Below are 17,938 nucleotides of genomic sequence, written 5' to 3'. Positions count from 1 at the left end.
ATACATAGGCTGTGTACGGTTAATCTTTTATGTTTCTTCACTCCTATTTAGCTATGTTAGATACATGTGTTAGTATCTGACATAGATAAAGTATCTTATAAGTAGCATCAACTTTAAAATTAATATTTATACTTATAGAATGACTATAGCATGATGAGAATATTGAGATGGATGAGTGACAAGATCTGAACAGATAAAATTCGAAATAAATACAATCAGAAAAATTTAAGTGTGGTTGCAATAGACTATAAGATGAGAGAGAGAGTAGACTTAGGTGGAGTGGCCATGTATGGCGTAGACCCAATACAACATCTGTTAGAAAGTGCACGTTAATTCAAGTGGAAGGTTAAAAAAAAAGCAAGGGGTTGACTCAAAAAGATATGGTTGAAAGTAGTAAAAAAAGATATGAGGACTTTTGATCTCATTGCGGATATGACATTTAATAGAGTAGAATAAAGTACTAGAATTCGTGTAACCGACCTTAATTAATTGATAAAAGATTTTGACAATGATGAGATACGACAAATCCGCACACCATCTAAAAGGTCTGAGGTAGAGGATTTCAAATAACAAGAATATTTCTACAATGATATTTCGACAAGAAAGATTAGAAAATGTAAAAAAACTAGACACTCATGTCCATGTTCCACATGCGTTTGCCAATTTGATTCCATATTTGACATGCCTTTTTATATGTTTCTTTTAGGGAAGTAAAAAGCTGTCCCATTACAATTAGTGAAGATTTAAAAAATGAGAGTTGAGATGAGAAGGTGTTCGAGGATTTAAGGTCAGGCACATATTAAAACGAAATGCACTAATGCATTTTAAACCATAAATTTCGTTGTTTCCTATAAATTATCTTCCTCTCATGACATTGGCTCTTGTCATAATTTGATCTCTCCTCTCTATGTGGGGTGTGACCGCAGCGCTGGCAACAAGCTTGGTTAGTCTTGGACCCAGGCTAGCTCGGATTCCCATAGAACAGGACTGAGTTTGGCTTCGCTCCGACTAGGTTGAAAGGCCCTAACCTAGGCCTAGCCTTCCGTTGTGTGGGCCGGATTAGCCCTAATAGACTCGGATAAAAATAAAACAAACGAGCGTGTGTATTATGCTCATTCAATTGGGCAAAACACTCACACGAGACTTTTTTTTTTTTTGAAATTACACGATGATCTGATTATAACTTGATGATTATTTTCAATGAATAAAGTTTGGATTTTGACTTCTTGATTATACTGAGCATTCCCTCCAAAAATTGGATGGTTTAATATTGGGTGTCTTTTTTTGCGGCACATAGAGGCTGCGTGTTGATTTTCATTTTTTATTTTCTATTTCTTTGAGGTTAGTTGTTGGGTTTTAAAGGCCACATCCCTAAAATTTGAGATCTAAAATATATTTTTAGTGTAAGTTTTTCTCGAGGGAGTAGATGAAGAGTATGGAAGTAGGAAATCGTTTGGCGAAACAAAAAGAGAAAAAACAGTTGGACATGTTGTATGCTCGACCTGCCCTATGGCCGCATTTTGTGACCTAAGCCCTAATTTTTAAGCGGGGACTGTCCTAGGTCCCCCGCGCTTGGTCACCGGCATCTGCACTATATGATACAAGACTTTTCTAGGTTTTGTTTTCTCTCTTCACTCAAGAACAATAAAATTATAACAGAAAAGAACAAGGAAAAGGTCAATTTATCGTCCATCCATCAATAAAAAAAGATAGCAAAAGCAAAGCAAAAAGGAAAAGGTCATTTTCTCACTCATCCATCAATGGAGGTGCACACAACTGATATCTTATACGCAATAGCATAGCGTCTGGTTTGGGGAAACCCCAACTTCAAAGCCTTTGACTGGTAGAGAGATGGCCATGACTGGAAGTTAGGTATGCATGGTTTCGTGAGAGAAATGTTAGGTGAATTTAGAGAGATAAACTCTCTCGCTCTCACACATTTTAGGGAAATCCTTTATTGCCATCCAAGTAATTGGCCTATGCAAGCCCCACAAATTGGCCCACAAATATTTATGATTTCCTGATCATGCCTTTCTAGAAAACTCTTACATGACCTTAGATGGGTAGTTACATAAAACGCAATATTTGAAATATGCAGAAGCACCATTTAATAGTTGAGATTTAGCCTTGCCTCATCCGAGGGACAAAATTAATTTTATTTTTTATTTTTCATTTAATTTATATTTGTCTAAAATTTAAGTTTTAGGTTCACTTTTATAAGCAAAATTAATAAAATAATAAAAATGTTTTGAAAAAAAATATTGACTAAAATATATTTAGGGGTGTTTTGGTAATTTTTATTTAAAATAATTTAAATTATTTTTAATTAATCCTCTTTATAAAGACAAATTTACATCCCAAATTCTAGACAAGTATAATATTTAAAAAAATAAAAAATGAAATGCAAAATTAATTTTTGGCCTTTAGATATGACCTTGTGAAATTTCGTGCAACCTTCCAACCGTCCACACAATGTGGAGGGGATACTTTTCGTATTGGAAAACCTACCTTGAAAATCTAATGAGCATTGCCCCTAATATTATTATTTTATTAATTTGTTTACAACACTTGGACAGGTATTTGCTTTATCATGTTTCAATCAAGAAATAAATTACACAACCATTTGAGAAATACTATGTATTAATAGTTGCTTCAACTAACAACTTAGAAAATTTGTCATCTCATTTGTTAGAAATGATGAATCAATGAAATAATTCATCGACTATGGAATTCTTTATTATCATCAATGATGAGTAATAAATCCCTCCACTGTGCAAAGAGTTGCTTTAAAGTGGTAAGCTCTTTTTTAATCAAATGAGAAGTTATATGTGCAAGTAATGAAGTAAAACAATCCCATGCATCATGTAGCTTAGACCTTAATGAAGAATTATAGTCCCACCACTGTACAGTAGATTGGGGGTCCTTGGACATTAATTATAATTTCTCTTGAAGAAGTAATCTTATTACTTATCGAACACTTTGAAATGATCATGTCGACTATTGCTTCTAAAACCAAGCAGAATCATCCTTCTCCTGATTCACAGTTGGTGGTGCAATTCTTGTTGAAGCATTACTTCTCTTGACTGGAATTCGAGAAGAAGAGAGATTTAGATTCAGATAGCAAGAGATGTGATCGTGCCTGTAAATTTTATTGCACAATTAAAATAGATGGTATAGATTACTTCGACCATGCTTCTATAAATGAGGTTGCAACCTTATATAAATATTTTCCTTTATTATTTGTTGTACTTATTATTACATATACCTCAATAAGAACAAATTCATGTGACACCAAGTCTCTAACTTTTACATGAGAATAGTATTTTAATACACAAAATGGATGGCGTCCTGCTTGTACTAAGAAACTAAAATCCGATTACATAATGCATTTATGTGTCCTATCAAACTGATGAGAAATTCTTTTTCATCTTTTGAGCGATAATTCAATGAATCACGCTTCTCACAAAAGCCATTAAACACCGAATCTATGGTTTCAATCCCCATTGAAAACCAATGACTCACTTTCCAGGGGTTTCTAAATCTTTACCTAAGAAAGGTGATCAGAAAGAATTGTAATTTCTCTATTTATTAACTGAAAATATACTGCTTAGCAATAAGTCATTGTAATTTCTTTATTTATGGACAAATTATAGAGAAATTACATAGATTTATTGATTTTATACAAATTTATTAAAGATTGTTGTGTGTGTGTGAGAGAGAGAGAGAGAGAGAGAGAGGACATATACAGAGATAGGTGCAGACATTACGGATAAGAGAGAGGGTAGAGAATAGAGAAGATGGTTCAAAGAGATTCTTTGGAACGGAGAGAGAAAAAAAACACCAAATCCCCTCCAAATAATATCCTCCTAAAAATATTCGATTTCAATCTTCAATAAAGCTTCATATGATCCAATATTTATTCAAAATGGATGGCCAAAATTTGATTTTGGGGCTGCCATAGATTTGGAGTACTTTTGGAACTCCAAGCTATTTTTTCAGAAGATAGTTTTCAGCGTGCTTAATTCAAATAATGGCGCCTATAGCATGCTCCTGCACCGGCATATACTGTACATTAACTCCCTCTGGCAAAATAGTCAATTGGGAAATTACTTTTCAGTCCAAGTTTTGGGTTCCATCTAAGTATCACTAGATGATTATTATCAAGGAAAATATTTAGATTTTGACTTCTTGAACATTAAGATCGTTCCCTCCAAACATTTGAAGGTTTCTCTACAATGGATGTCACTCTTTTTAGAGAGGTAGAGAGTGAGATTTAGTTGGTCCGTGGTCTCTAAAGAATACATCCCCCAAATTTGGGATATAAGAAATATTGCTAGTGTTAGTTTTTCTTGAGGGAGTATATGGGCAATATACTCCCATAGGAGTAGAAAATATTTTGGCTTCAAATACAACTTAATTTAGATCTCCAAAAAAAAAAGCTCTAAACCCCTTAGATCAACTCTCCCATTCAAGTGGAGCACTGGAATTGAGTTTGGCTGTGACAATTTATTTTGAGCTTTTTTTTCTTCTTAAGGTCTCCTCTTCATTTTATTTTATTTATTTATTTTTTTTTTGAGAAGATCGTATTTTGGGAAGGTTCTTCTCTTGAGAAGAACCTCCCATTTCTTATTTTGCCCCAAATATGCATGTTTAGTGCTTTAGATCATCAAAGAACATATGGATCGAGAACATAAGGTTTTGATGACCATGGAGTTCAACTGAGCTGCAATGAAAATGGGTATTTGTTAGTTTCCAATCTGATTTAGAGGCACATATGAAGCATCAAATTCCCTTGTCCTTAAATTATGAACTTTTATTCTGCCCTTTGCAATCAGATATATCATCTTGGGCAGTAATTGTTCACAAGGCTGGGGGGGTCGACAGAGAGAGAGAGAGTGTGTGTGTGTTTTGTTTAGCTTGTCTTCTGGCCCACCAGCCCTTGGATAGACCCAATCAAGGCCACAATAGATATACACAAGCAAAGAGAGCTGAACATCTTAAGGGCCACCCATTTCCTTGTCCAAGCCCCCACCTTCTTTTGCACAATGTACATTTCAACTGGGAAATAAATAGTAATGGGCCAAAATCTCAATGGCCCCAAAATTCCCAAAACTTGATTGAAGTAAGGGAAGAGGATTGCAATGCTGATGGTTGTGACAACATATGCAGTCCTAAAGCATAGTCTAAATAGACTGATGTGGTTAACATGAATGAATGGAACATCCATTATATATGACCCTTCTCTAAACACACTATTAGGGAACTTCTGTGCGTACCATCTCTCTACAAAGGCAAAATGGGATTGGCTATAGACCTGCAAAAAGCAAAATAAAACAATGAAATTTTGTCAATATCCACATAACTAATCAACTATTTAACATCTTATTTATATAATTTCAAAATTTCGTCACGATGCATACGATCATGAGCTGAAATAATTGAAAATGTGTAAAATGTCAAGTAGTCGATAAGTTACGCATATTCTGATAATTTTCCTTAGAAGTTAGAACCATGTTTAAATTTTTACTATGCCATCTAAACATAGGCCAAAAAGAAGCTAGTCTAGTGGCAAAACATGTGTGTTCCCCTTGTCATATGCATTTTTAAGTACTATGTTCCAATCCATTCTAACATTTTCACCATTTCTAGGATAATCTTAAGCTTCTTCTCTTTTTTGAAAATGTTCCTAAACAACTCTATTACCAGTCTATTACTTGCAGGAAAATATAGCACTAGTGAGCTTCATTTGAGTTTACCTGGTAACTTCCAACTAAATGAAGGAAAACACATGCATTTGCAAAGTCGTTAAGCCAATATGGCTCCACAAAACCAGTCAAGAGGTCTCCAGGAGTGGCATCTCCAAATGCTGCATACCCAAAGCATCCACAACATAGATAAAAAAAGGTGGTGATTGCCATGGCTATTGTTGAAGCTCTTTTCATTGTCTGGTTTTCTGGGGGTGGCGCCTTCAATGTATCCTGCATGCCATGACTTTGAGTTACTTTCTTTACTTTGTGGTATCCATTCTTACTAATACTACCCTATTAATACCTTAAAAGAAAATAACTCGTAAATTATTCGAAAAGACAGTTAGGGGCCCGTTTTCCCCATTGAATTACTAAAAAAGAGAAGGTTCAAAGCAAATTACTAAAGACAAAGAAATGTCTGTTGGTCAGAAACTATCAAGGAACCAAACGAGTTCAATTATATCTCCCTCTTCATGGTGGAAGTCTTCTTAAGAATCAGTACACATGAAGAAGTTCCACTAAGGTCGCCGACCCAGCCGACAGTCACTATGAAGGGGCCCGAGCACAGTCCATGTTGCACCTGGTCTGACCTGGCCCATTAACACCCCTAGTTGTGGGAGCAGATCTTCGCTAACATGTTTTCCCACTGATCAAATGCTTCAGATTTTCTGCATAAATATCTATGGTTGACATGGAATTGTTGAGGGCTTCCATTTACTCTCTTGGAAGAGACCTAATATAGGAGTAGTCTTAGGACCCCAAATCATGGGTATGTAACCTCTTCAACTCATAGACTAAAATCAATATAAAAAAAAGAAACAAAAAGCAAAAACAAAAACAAATCTAAATTGAACTCTCTATGTACTAGAAATAAATAATGTCTCTATGTATTAGAAATAAATTGAACAAAGACAGTCCAAATTTTGAAGGGCTAAATCTAAGTACCAAGAAACTTAAAATTCAATTGTTTTTATTGAGATCAATTATCTACCGATTCTCGAGTAGTTTCCAAACCTTGAGACTTAAAAGATCCTCCCAATTAGGTATCTTGACTGAGGGAGTAGATGCAGGAGCATAATATATGTGCACTATTAAAAAAATATATATCAATTTTAAGCATTACAATAGACCATCCATTGGAAGGGCATACGGTAAACCACAAGAATATTCACCGTCCGTTACCAAATATGGACGGTAGAGATCAACCGTACCCATGTGAAAGTCCATCTTTGAGATGTACAGTTAATCCCCACCATTCATAAAAGGGAGTGGACCTGTGTGCCAAAACTGGGGTACTAGGGTCATATTTTAATTGTCTTTGTCGATTTTTGCCCCTCACCTGTATCTCGAATTGAATAGCGGAAAATGGATATGCAAAAACAATGTCTCCAAGTGCTTGACATATCCTTTGTGCTTTCTCAGCAGTTGAGACCATTGCTACCCCAGTTATGCTGCCATATATTTTCCCATTTTCTGCATCCCGAAAAAAACAAAAATTAAAATACTTAATCGGAAATTGAAAGAAGCTCCAAATCCATATGAAGATTGCCAAACTGCTCTAGAGGGCAATTTTTCCTAAAATGATAATCAAATACCACTAGCTATTTAGTTTAATCAATAATGTGATGCAGCGTTGTCAAATTCGCTTCAGCTGAAGAGGCCGAAGCCTTCATATTTTAAGCATAGATTGAAGCGAAGCCTGGTGTTGCCGCTTTTGACTTCTTCAACCATATTAGGGTCTCCTTCGGGTCGATTTGGCCAAAGCAAATAAATATTTATATAACAGATTTTTTTTTTAGTTTTTGAAATTTTTATTTTAAATTTTTTCCATAATTTTAATATATTTATATAAAAATATCTAATTTATTTATATTAAATTTTAAAAAAATCCAAAATCTACTAATAAAACCGACGGAGACTCCGAGACAAATCTGACAACATGGATTAAATGAGACATCTACTGTATTTAAGTTAGGGGGGGGTATTTGTGTCTCTCCAAATATACTTGTGTACATGTCAATAATTTAAGGGAGCACCCGAAAAATAGAAATTGGGTGCCGACTCGGGGGCACTCATTGATCGGAATCAGCTCGTTGATTCTCGAGCTGGCAAGCTGATTCCAATCAAGTCGACCACAACTATGAAGGAAAAGAACAGGAAAAAAAGAGAGAGAATCGCTTGGTTCCTACAATGAATCAAGTGGTTCACTAAAGTGAACTATTTGGACAATCCGAGCGATTCCCTGCTTGAGACCATCTGGTGGAAAAACGCTGGGTTCAAGCCAACTAGAGCGATTTCGAGCAGGGTCAGTCAAATATAAATGTTATGAACTCAAATTCTAATGGGAGTAGTCTATATAGAGTCGAGGTTTTAAACAATCAAATTCAAGCCTATCTTAAAAATTTCTCTAGAAGAGGTTGTTTTGATGTTCAAATATTCTCAAATTGATCATCTAGACATCAAGTTACATAGACATGAGAAAAAAAAAATAGATTTTAAGTTTTGAAAATAGTGTATTTTGTAACGCATTTTTGGACCGTCAATTTTCAAGATTTTCAAGTTTTCATAGATCTTTAGATCTATTCTATTTTTTAGCCTCTAAAATTAATAAATAAAAATAAAAATATATTTTAAAGCTTTCACAAAGATTTGCAGTATTGAAACCACATTTCTTGATACTATTTGAAGGTAGGCTGTAATTTGATCGTTTACAGCCTAGGCTCTATACAAACTGCACCCAATTCTAATTGCATTTTCTTTAAAAGAGTGTGTATAATTTGCTCCTGCAGGGGCATACTATGTATTAGTCCACTTAGGTAAAAACGTACTTTGGAAAAAAATTTATTTTGAGTTTTTGGGATCCTGCTTAGAATAACTAAATGATTTTTTCTATAAAAAAAAAAAGAGAGTGGATTTTGAGTTCTTCAACACCTAGATCTTTCCCTTCAAAAATTCGACACCTAGATCTTTCCCTTAAAAAATTCGACGTTCCTCAGGTTATATCCCAAAAAATTTGGTGCCTTAAAAATATTTCGACCTTGGGATTTACCCAAGGGAGCAAATGAACATTCTGCTGCCATTGGAACAGCATATCTTTTGGCTTGGAATAGCATATCTTTTGGCTTCTTTAGAAAACTCATTTGGATATTTTAAAAAGGAAAAAGATTATATAAAGTGACAACCTTAAAATATAGAATCAAGGTGCATCTCAAAAATCCATTGAAAAATGTCGTTTTGATATTGGAAAACTCTATAATTGATCATCTCGACAACGAGATATAGGATTATATGAAAAAATAAAAATTTTTAGTCTAAAAAATAGTGTATCTTGCAACATATTATCCAGACTGTCCATTTTTTAAGAATTTCATGTGCTTATAGATCTACTTGATTTGAACTATTTTTGAATTTTAAAAATTCATAATTAGAGATAAAAAAAGGACTATAAGGTCATCCTAAGAATTTTGAACACTAAAATTACAATAGAATATGGGGGTCCAATTTATTTGGATTGTCTAGTGTCAAAACCTTATACAAACTACACCCTCTAAAGAAACCCCTCTTTACTGGGTATTTTGGCCGAGAGAGTAAATGTATAGAAGGAGCATAATTTCTAGTCTGGAAGAATTTTTAATTACTTTAGGTGGCTAAAACCTAACGTATTAACTCAGCATATATACCACATTGCGTTTGATGACAAATAATCCAATACTGGTTTGCTCTATGCTAGCAACTACTGATGTTAAGATTCTGCCAACCCTTGCTCAGCATTTAACTTTGAGATTGAAAAGCGATACCTATTACTTTTGAAAGGCCAAGGCCTAAACCTATAGATGAATAGGAGAAAGACATTATGGTTGCCGTGATGGAGAGCCAGCCAATGCTCTTGAAATTAGGTAACTGAGAGCACACTATTTGTATCACACCAAATGTCAATGCAAAATGAGTTGTGTGTTCATAGTTGCAAGCAGCTTTATGTCCTTCTGTGTGAAAACAATTGGTCCTTTGAATAGCCCTGTATCCACAAAAATAAGAGGAAAAAGCCAAATGTTTACAAAAAAAAAAAAATTATTTATTTTTTGTAAATAGAAGTCACAACCATTTTCACTTATTAGATTTCAAATTTGAATTTTTTTTGTCTATAAAGAGACCATTTATCTTTTTGAACGTTGGAATTATAAGTCCCGGTAAAATTCGAGATGTGACTCTATTTTTTATTTTTTCTAAGGACTAGGCCTTATTTTACCCTAGAATTTTAAAATGTGAATCTATATTTAGGCAGTGTTATGGAAGCCTGAACAATTAGATTATTCCATTAAATTATGACGCCAATCTCATCATATGGTAAAACACTTTCCAAGTAACAATCATAGATAAATATCATATCGCATACCTCAAGCACATAGCTGAAGTAATTGTGTAAGCAATCGCAGTGCCACAAATCCCTAATTGTTGAACCAACCCACATATCCACACGCTCTTCTTACCTGAAATTCATGAAATTATTACCGAGTCATAATTGTCGTAATTTGTATAGAGTTGACAAAACAAGAAAAAGTTCAAGAATGTCCATATCAATAATTTTAATGAGAAGATTATTGTTGCACAACTCCATAATATAATATCACGTAATCAGAATTTTGGCTCTGGAAGTCACTCGGTAAACCGTGGGATCAGCAATTCCGTTCTAGATCGTCCCGATTCTGGAATTTCCAACAGAAAATAATGGAAATGTTCAAAAACCGAAATAACTAAGTCTATCATGCTAGGAGGCTTGAAAATGATTTAAACTGGTCCTTTGAAACTGAAAAAATATAAACAGTGTGTTGTGAACTGCCTGAGTCGAGTTTCCCTGAGATGGATGTACACCTCAGTTATATAAAAACAAAATTTTAAATTTTCTAATTTTTTTTAAAAGTATTGGATTATTTTATAATATTTTTATATATGATTTGGATGTATTTAGCAAAGTTAATGATTGTTTTTTTGTTATAAGCACTATTTTTATACTTTCCTCTTTTCTTGGAATTTTTACAAATATCGCAAACTGTAAATTTATTTTTCTGCTTTATGAGGTTTTCCTTAAGGTTTGGTTTGCATAAGGTTGCAACCTTAAACAATCAAATCAAGGCACACCTCCAAATTTTATCCTAACATGTAATTTTGCTGTCATTCTTAGAATGACCTAAGGATTCATATTCATATCCAATTATAATATTTTAAACTCAAAAAATGGCTCAAATCAAGTACATATGTAAATGAGAATCTTCAAAATGGATGGTTCAGTTAATGCATTGTAAGATGTACTATATTTGGGGACTCAAAATTCTTTTATTTTTATATTCATACATGTCGATGTCAAGATGGTCCATTAGAGAATTTTCCAACATCAAAACAACCTTTTCCAATAGATGTTTAAGGTGCCCCTTAATTCTATATTTTAAAAATGCAACCTTATTTGAACTTCTTTTTTTTTTTCTAAATTGATCTTTCTATACATTTTTAAGCATATTTTAACTTTTAAAGTTATTTTTAGGTTTAAAATTACAAGTCTTTTATTTTTCAAAAATTTTCAAGTTTTTTTATTAATATTTAAAGGCCAAAAGTGTTAGGATTTAAGAACCATCTTTGATGCAAAAATAAGAATCCCAAAAGTTGGATCTCACCAAGATCATGTAATTTTCCAGCTATAAACAAAATAGGCGAGATCACGAGCCATAATATGATAAATAAAGCATGAAACACATATCACAAAAGCATAAAGATTTAGAGTGCTACATCTACATCCACAACCACGACAAACTCAAATCCACTATTCCAATTGGGAACCATCGTCGACCTCTCATTTCTATTCCACAGCTTAACCACTATCCAGGAAGAGAGAGAAGAACCTTAAAAGCAATCAAGGCTTTCTCTACAAGAAATCGACCTCTCATCTTTATTCAACAGCTAACTACTGTCGAAAAATATATCATCTCCATTCAATAGCTAAACCATTGTCTAGGAGGAGAACCTCGAGACTTTCTCTCACTATAACGAGAAACCACCCAAAATCTTCATGGGAATCACTTCTCTACAAGAAACGAGCCTCCTCAGTCTACATGAGGCACAATGCGGAACTTCTCTCCATAGAAAGCTCTTTTCTCTTTAGGCGTAGGCATTGCCTCTCATGCATATGAGGCCCCTACCTCTATTTAGAGGAAACCCCGTTTTCCCTTATAGTGACCCAAATAAAGCACACAAATTCGATGCACTTTCTTCTTTCGAAGAAACCACCTTTCCCATATGGTGACCTAAACTTTCTTCTCTACAGGAAACCACCTTTCCTATATGATGACCCAAATAAAACATACAAATTCTATGTACTTTTATAAAGGTTAAGAGCCTACACCAAATACTAAACTTCTCATAGAGGTTACATATATCTTAAAATCAATGGATTTGTCATAGAGGTTACATATCTCCTAAAATCGAGATATATATCATAAGTGTCCTATTCTTTTGGATTTCTATTTCCTTTATATATCAATCCTAATCCCACATAATCCCAACTTATTTTATTTTTATTTCCTTTCGAACCTTATCAATATCAATCCTAATCCCATGATTTTCTTATGTGAGTGATTTTAGATAATCATCATATCCATTAAAAGGCCTTTTTAAAAATTAGTTAAAAATAAGAAAAAACACAACTAGTCAAATTCATTAGAGATCTAAAAGGAAAAAAACACTCTATGAAATATTGAAAATTTAGATCTCGAATATTTTTTAATTTAAAAAAAAAATCCCAAATTGCCTTTAAAACTATCAAAATTATCCATAAACTAATCGTAAGTAACATGATGGTGTTTTCCAAATTTTTTATATTTTTCCCATTTTCCCCTCCATAATAATGATAGGTGAATTGCCATGGAACTCGCCCCAACTCGGCCTCACCAGAATTATTATTATTATTATTTTATTTTATTTTTCTATTTTTCCTTCTTAATAAGGTTGCTGCGAGTTGTCATAAAACCCGTCCCTACATGGCCTCGCACCTAGGGTAGGTCTGCATAACTCACCTGAGACCTAGTGGACTTGAGCAGTGTTTGACTACTTGGTCTAAGTGCCGAGTAATCAGGCCGAGTACTTGGGCTCGACGCCCTGGTGATCCTGATTTGCCCCGAGTTGGGTGCCCCTCTCGGGGATATTAAAAAAATAAAAAAACCATAAAATGACCCTTTTTTAAATTATTTTGAAAATACCCCAGTCACAAAGTTGATTTTTAAATATATATATATATATATATATATATATATATATATATATATATATTTTACTACTATTTTACCTCATTTTGATACGTTTTACGTAATCTTACTTTAAACACACAGATTTTTTTGATGGGCACTACTCGGGCCAAGTATTCGGCTCAAGCATGAGCCAAATAGTCGACCGTAGTAGTGATGTCCAAACCCGGACATGAGCAAGTTAGGAAATGCTGCTCCCGGGCCATCTCTGCCCAATTTGTCTCCCTTCGTACCTAAGCTTTCTGAATGTAACATCAATTCAAGGGGTAAAATAAATGTCCAGGGCCTGCTTTTCTGAATGTAACATCAATTCAAGGGGTAAATAAAGGTCCTGGGCCTTCCTGCCAATCCGCCCGTCGTACGCCGTGGTATTTAAACTGTATTACACAGTGGACGTGTGTTCTTTTGGCACGGGACATGGTGCGGTTTGTATAGAGCCCATGCTCTAAAGTAAAGCACATTTTTAAATAGTGTCAAGAAATGTGGTTTTAATTCAAGAAATCTTTCTCATAGCCCTAAAATATGTTTTTATCTTTAATTATAAAATTTTAAGCTTCAAATAAAGTGTAGATCGAGCAGATCAATGAAAACTTAAAAATATTGAAAATTGATGGTCCAAACCTGTATTACAAGTTGCACTATTTCTAAAACTTGAAATCCATTTTTTGTTTATGTTTATGCTTCTTGATATCGAGATGATCAATTTGAAGATATTTGGGCATCAAAACAACCTCTTGTAGTGGAATATTTGATGTGGGCTCTAATTTGATTGTTTAGAGTCTCAAATCTATATAAACTTTTTTTAAATTGAAATGGCAACCCACATTTTCAAGGAAGTAATTCACAGAGTCCTAACTCGGCTGAGTTTAACAATCAACACAGGGCCAAGAGGCCCTAAAATAATAATAATAAAATTTCGAAAAATAAAACTAAAGTTTACAAATAAATTCAAATTTAAAACATCTTTAAAAAGCTAAAACAAGGTTAAAAAAGTATAAAAAAAATATGGATTAAAAAAAATGTGTGCAATGAGTCTATTTACTTTTTCTTACAAGAAGGTCACAAACAGAGCTTTAGATTTAAAATCGGGTGGTTGATAAAGTATCATTGTTTAAACAAGATGACCAAAATTAAATTTCTCGAATGTTGTGACAACTTCCATTTATTGGATTTCACATCGCATGACTAAAAGTAATTGTGACTTCTTTGGTCCAAAAATAAAAGGCCTCGTAATATACAATCCTTTTAAAAAACTAACTTAAGAATTTGGGTTATTATTTAAAGGGTGTGGTTTCTATAAGGTTGCAACTTTAAAGAATCCAATTACGGCGCACCTCCAAATTTTATCACAACATATAATTTTGGTGTACAAAATTATTAGGATTGTCTCAAAATCTATTTTCAAATCTCACTATAAAATTTTAAAATCTAAAAATAGTTAAAATTAAGCAGACCTATAAACATATAAAAATCTTGAAAATAAACGGTCTAGATAATGTGTTGCAAGATGCACTATTTTTGAGATGTAAAATCTTTTTTTTTTTTTTTCAAATTCACATATCTCGATATCGAAGTGATTAATTAGACATTAAAATAACTTTTTCTGATGGATTTTTGAGGTGCATCTGTCATTCTACATTTGAAAGTTACAACATTATATAACTTTTTTCCTTATTTAAAAATCCGAAAAAAAATATAAAAATGTGAGAGGGCAAAAAAGACATACAATCTTAACCAAATGCATCCAAATCATATGAGAAATGAAAACCAAAAGTAAATAGTATAAAAATATTTCTCCTGTGAAGATTGGTTCTTTGATTGTTTGGAGTCTCCGCTGTATCCAAACCGCACCTTTTTTTAAAATAGACAAGGCAACTTGGCCTAGCCCATAGAGGGGATGAGTGGACACGGCCCCATAGAGGGATTCGAAAATTTTTCTCTAACCATCAAATCAAGATTGAATAAAATAAAAATTAAAATTTCCTGCATCCATGCAACTGATATAGAGATATAGACTCACCTAGATTAAAATCTATGGCATCGATGTAAGTGATATGCCTAATGTGCCCCTTCTCAGAATTAGGGGACCTGCAACAATCAGCTAGCAAATAGGAAGAAATGAGTGTGATTACTGCAAAACCCAGGATTGCCAAAGGCCCTGCAATCCAACCCAGCTGTGCTACGCACCATGCTAGAGACAGAACCCCTGAACCAACCACTGCAGTGATTATATGAGCAGTTGCAGTCCATGCATCCCCTGGAGAGACAAAGAGACCGCATTAAATCCAACCCTAACATACATCTCCATTTGAATAAAGAAATCAACAGAGAGAGAAGGGAACCAGCATACAACTTGAACTGTCAAATGATTGAATTAATGTCTCCGGAGAGGAGGTAATGGAGAAGAACTGTGAATTGGCTTTTGGGTTTCACCTGTTCTCTTGCACCGTACTTGGGCATCAGCGATAAGAGGTTCCTGTTTGTCTGTCATCTCCATTCCCACAGGAAGAGAGAAAGAGAGATTGGGGGGTAGTGGATTTTGGGTATATTTCCTCTGACAGCTTATCAGACAATTGGGAAGCGTTGTCCATGTAATTATGGACACAGTTTTAATGTCTCAGCCAGCCGATTCAATTATTTACCTACGTCTATCTAAAATTGATTAGATCCAAAAAATTTGGTGGGTTGATAATCTCAATCGTCATCAATACGAAATTAAGAATAAATGATAAAAATTGCATAGTATTTTTTATAGTAGTTTTCAACCGTTTATTTTAGTAGAGTTGGCAAAAGGTGGGGCCATTCATGGCACTGGTTCGAGTGCCCCGGCCCTGCCCACAGAAGGTGCTGGGTCGGGCTGTCCATGGCCTAGGCCTGGCCCATATGGCATGTTCCTACGGAACGTATTGTACAACAACTCCTTTGGGTAAAATAACTACTTTGGGGAGTTTTCCTTTTCGAAATTTGGGATATACTTGGATGATTATTTTCAAGGAAAAATAGTTTAATTTTGAATTTTTTGAACATCTAGATCTTTTCCTCCAAATATTGGACAGACTTTGTGCAATCTTAAGATGTCATTTTTTAAGCACATAAGTTAAACCTTTTTTTTTTCTTCGAGGCTGGTTGTGTTCTATTGACTATGTGTCAAAATTCAGGATCTAAAAAATATTTGTAGCATGAGTTTTCTTAGAGAGAGTTGATGTATAAAATACTCCCACGAGAGTATGAAAATTTTTGGCTTAAAATAGTAGTATAGAAACTTATTCTTCTAAAACACACACAAAATATCATTCACATGTGACGAAAATTTTAATATATTAACGTGAAAGCCTAAAAATAATGGGTGCGGTTCCTATAAGGTTGCAACCTTAAAAAATCCAATTAAGGCGTATCTTAAAATTTTATCATAATATGCAATTTTATTATAAAAAATTCTTAGTATTATCTTAAAATCTATTTTCATATCTAATTAGAAAATTTTTAAATCTAAAAATGGTTAAAATCAAGTAGATCTATAAATATATGAAGATATTGGAAATGGATAGTGTAGATAATGTGATGCAAGATGCACTATTTTCGGGACTCAAAAACTTTTTTTTTTTATAGACATACATCTCGATGTCGAGATGATCGATTAGAGGGTTTTTTCAATATTAAAACAGCATTTTCGATAGATTTTTGAGATGCATAAATGATTCTACATTTTATGGTAGCAACCTTATTAAAACTTTTCCCAAAAATAATTGGCCATATTGCGTTATAAAAGTATTTATGAGGATAAGATAATATGATGTAGGAGTTTTTAGCATTCCATTTTCTTAGTATTGCCTTGTAGCACGGTACGGAAGCACGTTTCCCACGGGAATTTAAATATATTAACGTCAAAGCCTAAAAATAATGGAAAAAGTTTTTACAAGGCTGCAACCTTAGAACTACGGATGCCCTTTAAAAATCCATCGGAAAATGTATTTTTAATGTTAAAAAACACTTTGATTGATCATCTCGACATCTAAGATATATGAAGATGAAAAATAAAAAGGTTTTAAGTCTAAAAAATAATGCATTTTACAACATATTTTCTACACCATCCATTTTCAACATTTTTATATGTTTATAGATCTACTTGATTTTAATCATTTTTGAAATTTAAAATTTTATAATTAGATATAAAAATAGATTTTGAGATAATCCTAAAAACATTTTACATTAAAATTATATATCATGATAAAAGTTGAAGGTGACCACAAGGGGAATGAGATGGTTGGATGGTTTGGAAGAATTAAATGGTTCGCTGAACTTCTTCATTATCATTCTTGTATGCAACATATTACGATCTGTACGAATTGTATGGTGCATGTTGGAAGATCTGTATGAATTGTATGGTGCATGTTGGAAGTTCATCTACCATCCATTCCCAACATACATGGCTGAGGTGAATTGAAGAACAGATGCCCTTTATGTGGATCATTTTGTAGTTTTTGGCTAGTGGCCGTTATGGAAAAAGAACGAGGTTTATATAAGTTCCCAACAATGTCAGAAAGTTTAAGATCGCCTAAAAATATATTTTCAACATTGAATATGAAATTTTTAAACCTTAAATATGATGCTAATCGAATAAATCTATAAACACTTGAAATTTTAAAAAATTAACGGTCCAAATACTATGTTACAAGAATCACTATTTTTAATGCTTGAAATCCTTTCTTTTATTCATAAATCTACATCTCGATGACCATAGGAGGATTTTCTAGCATCATTTTGATGGTTTTTGTGATGCGCATTACTTTTACAACATAAGGTTGATACCTTATATAAACATTTTGCAAAGATTATATATACCAACAGTATAAAGGCCAAATAAACGACTTTGAAAAGTAGAAATCCACAGGACCTGAAACT

General features: G+C 33.6%; 1 protein-coding gene across 5 annotated transcripts; it reads right to left on the bottom strand.

Annotated features, from left to right (window-relative positions):
* Window positions 1-4,775: 4,775 nt before the first annotated feature.
* LOC18447455 (putative amino acid permease 7) lies at window positions 4,776-15,760 on the bottom strand. 5 transcript variants are annotated; one of them, XM_088849281.1, is made up of 8 exons: window positions 15,470-15,760; window positions 15,224-15,293; window positions 15,057-15,137; window positions 10,141-10,234; window positions 9,545-9,762; window positions 7,087-7,220; window positions 5,757-5,978; window positions 4,776-5,314 (listed from the first exon to the last, which is right to left on the bottom strand). In XM_088849281.1, exons 4-8 carry the CDS (start codon window positions 10,149-10,151, stop codon window positions 4,913-4,915), a joined length of 987 nt encoding a protein of 328 aa, XP_088705407.1. In that variant the 5' UTR covers window positions 10,152-10,234; window positions 15,057-15,137; window positions 15,224-15,293; window positions 15,470-15,760; the 3' UTR covers window positions 4,776-4,912. The 5 variants fall into 5 exon arrangements, with proteins under 5 accessions (XP_088705407.1, XP_088705408.1, XP_006857614.2 ...); XM_088849282.1 differs by having other exon boundaries at window positions 15,387-15,488; XM_006857552.4 differs by having other exon boundaries at window positions 15,057-15,293; window positions 15,470-15,696.
* Between the last annotated feature and the right edge of the window lie 2,178 nt (window positions 15,761-17,938).

This window comes from Amborella trichopoda, chromosome 10 (assembly GCF_054954075.1).
Source record: "Amborella trichopoda isolate Santa Cruz 75 chromosome 10, AtrichopodaSantaCruz75HAP2 v2.0, whole genome shotgun sequence".
In the NCBI taxonomy this organism is placed as follows: Eukaryota; Viridiplantae; Streptophyta; class Magnoliopsida; order Amborellales; family Amborellaceae; genus Amborella; species Amborella trichopoda.
This window is presented reverse-complemented; position numbering and strand designations above follow the sequence as displayed.

Excerpts from the sequence above, each read along its gene's own strand:
- LOC18447455 (XM_006857552.4), bottom strand. The coding sequence starts at position 15,533 with ATGGAGATGACAGACAAACAGGAACCTCTTATCGCTGATGCCCAAGTA. Across the intron at positions 10,235-15,056 it reads TGCCATAGATTTTAATCTAG|GTAAGAAGAGCGTGTGGATA; the intron begins GTGAGTCTATAT and ends CATGAATTTCAG. Across the intron at positions 7,221-9,544 it reads TGGCCTTTCAAAAGTAATAG|AAAATGGGAAAATATATGGC; the intron begins GTATCGCTTTTC and ends TTCGGGATGCAG.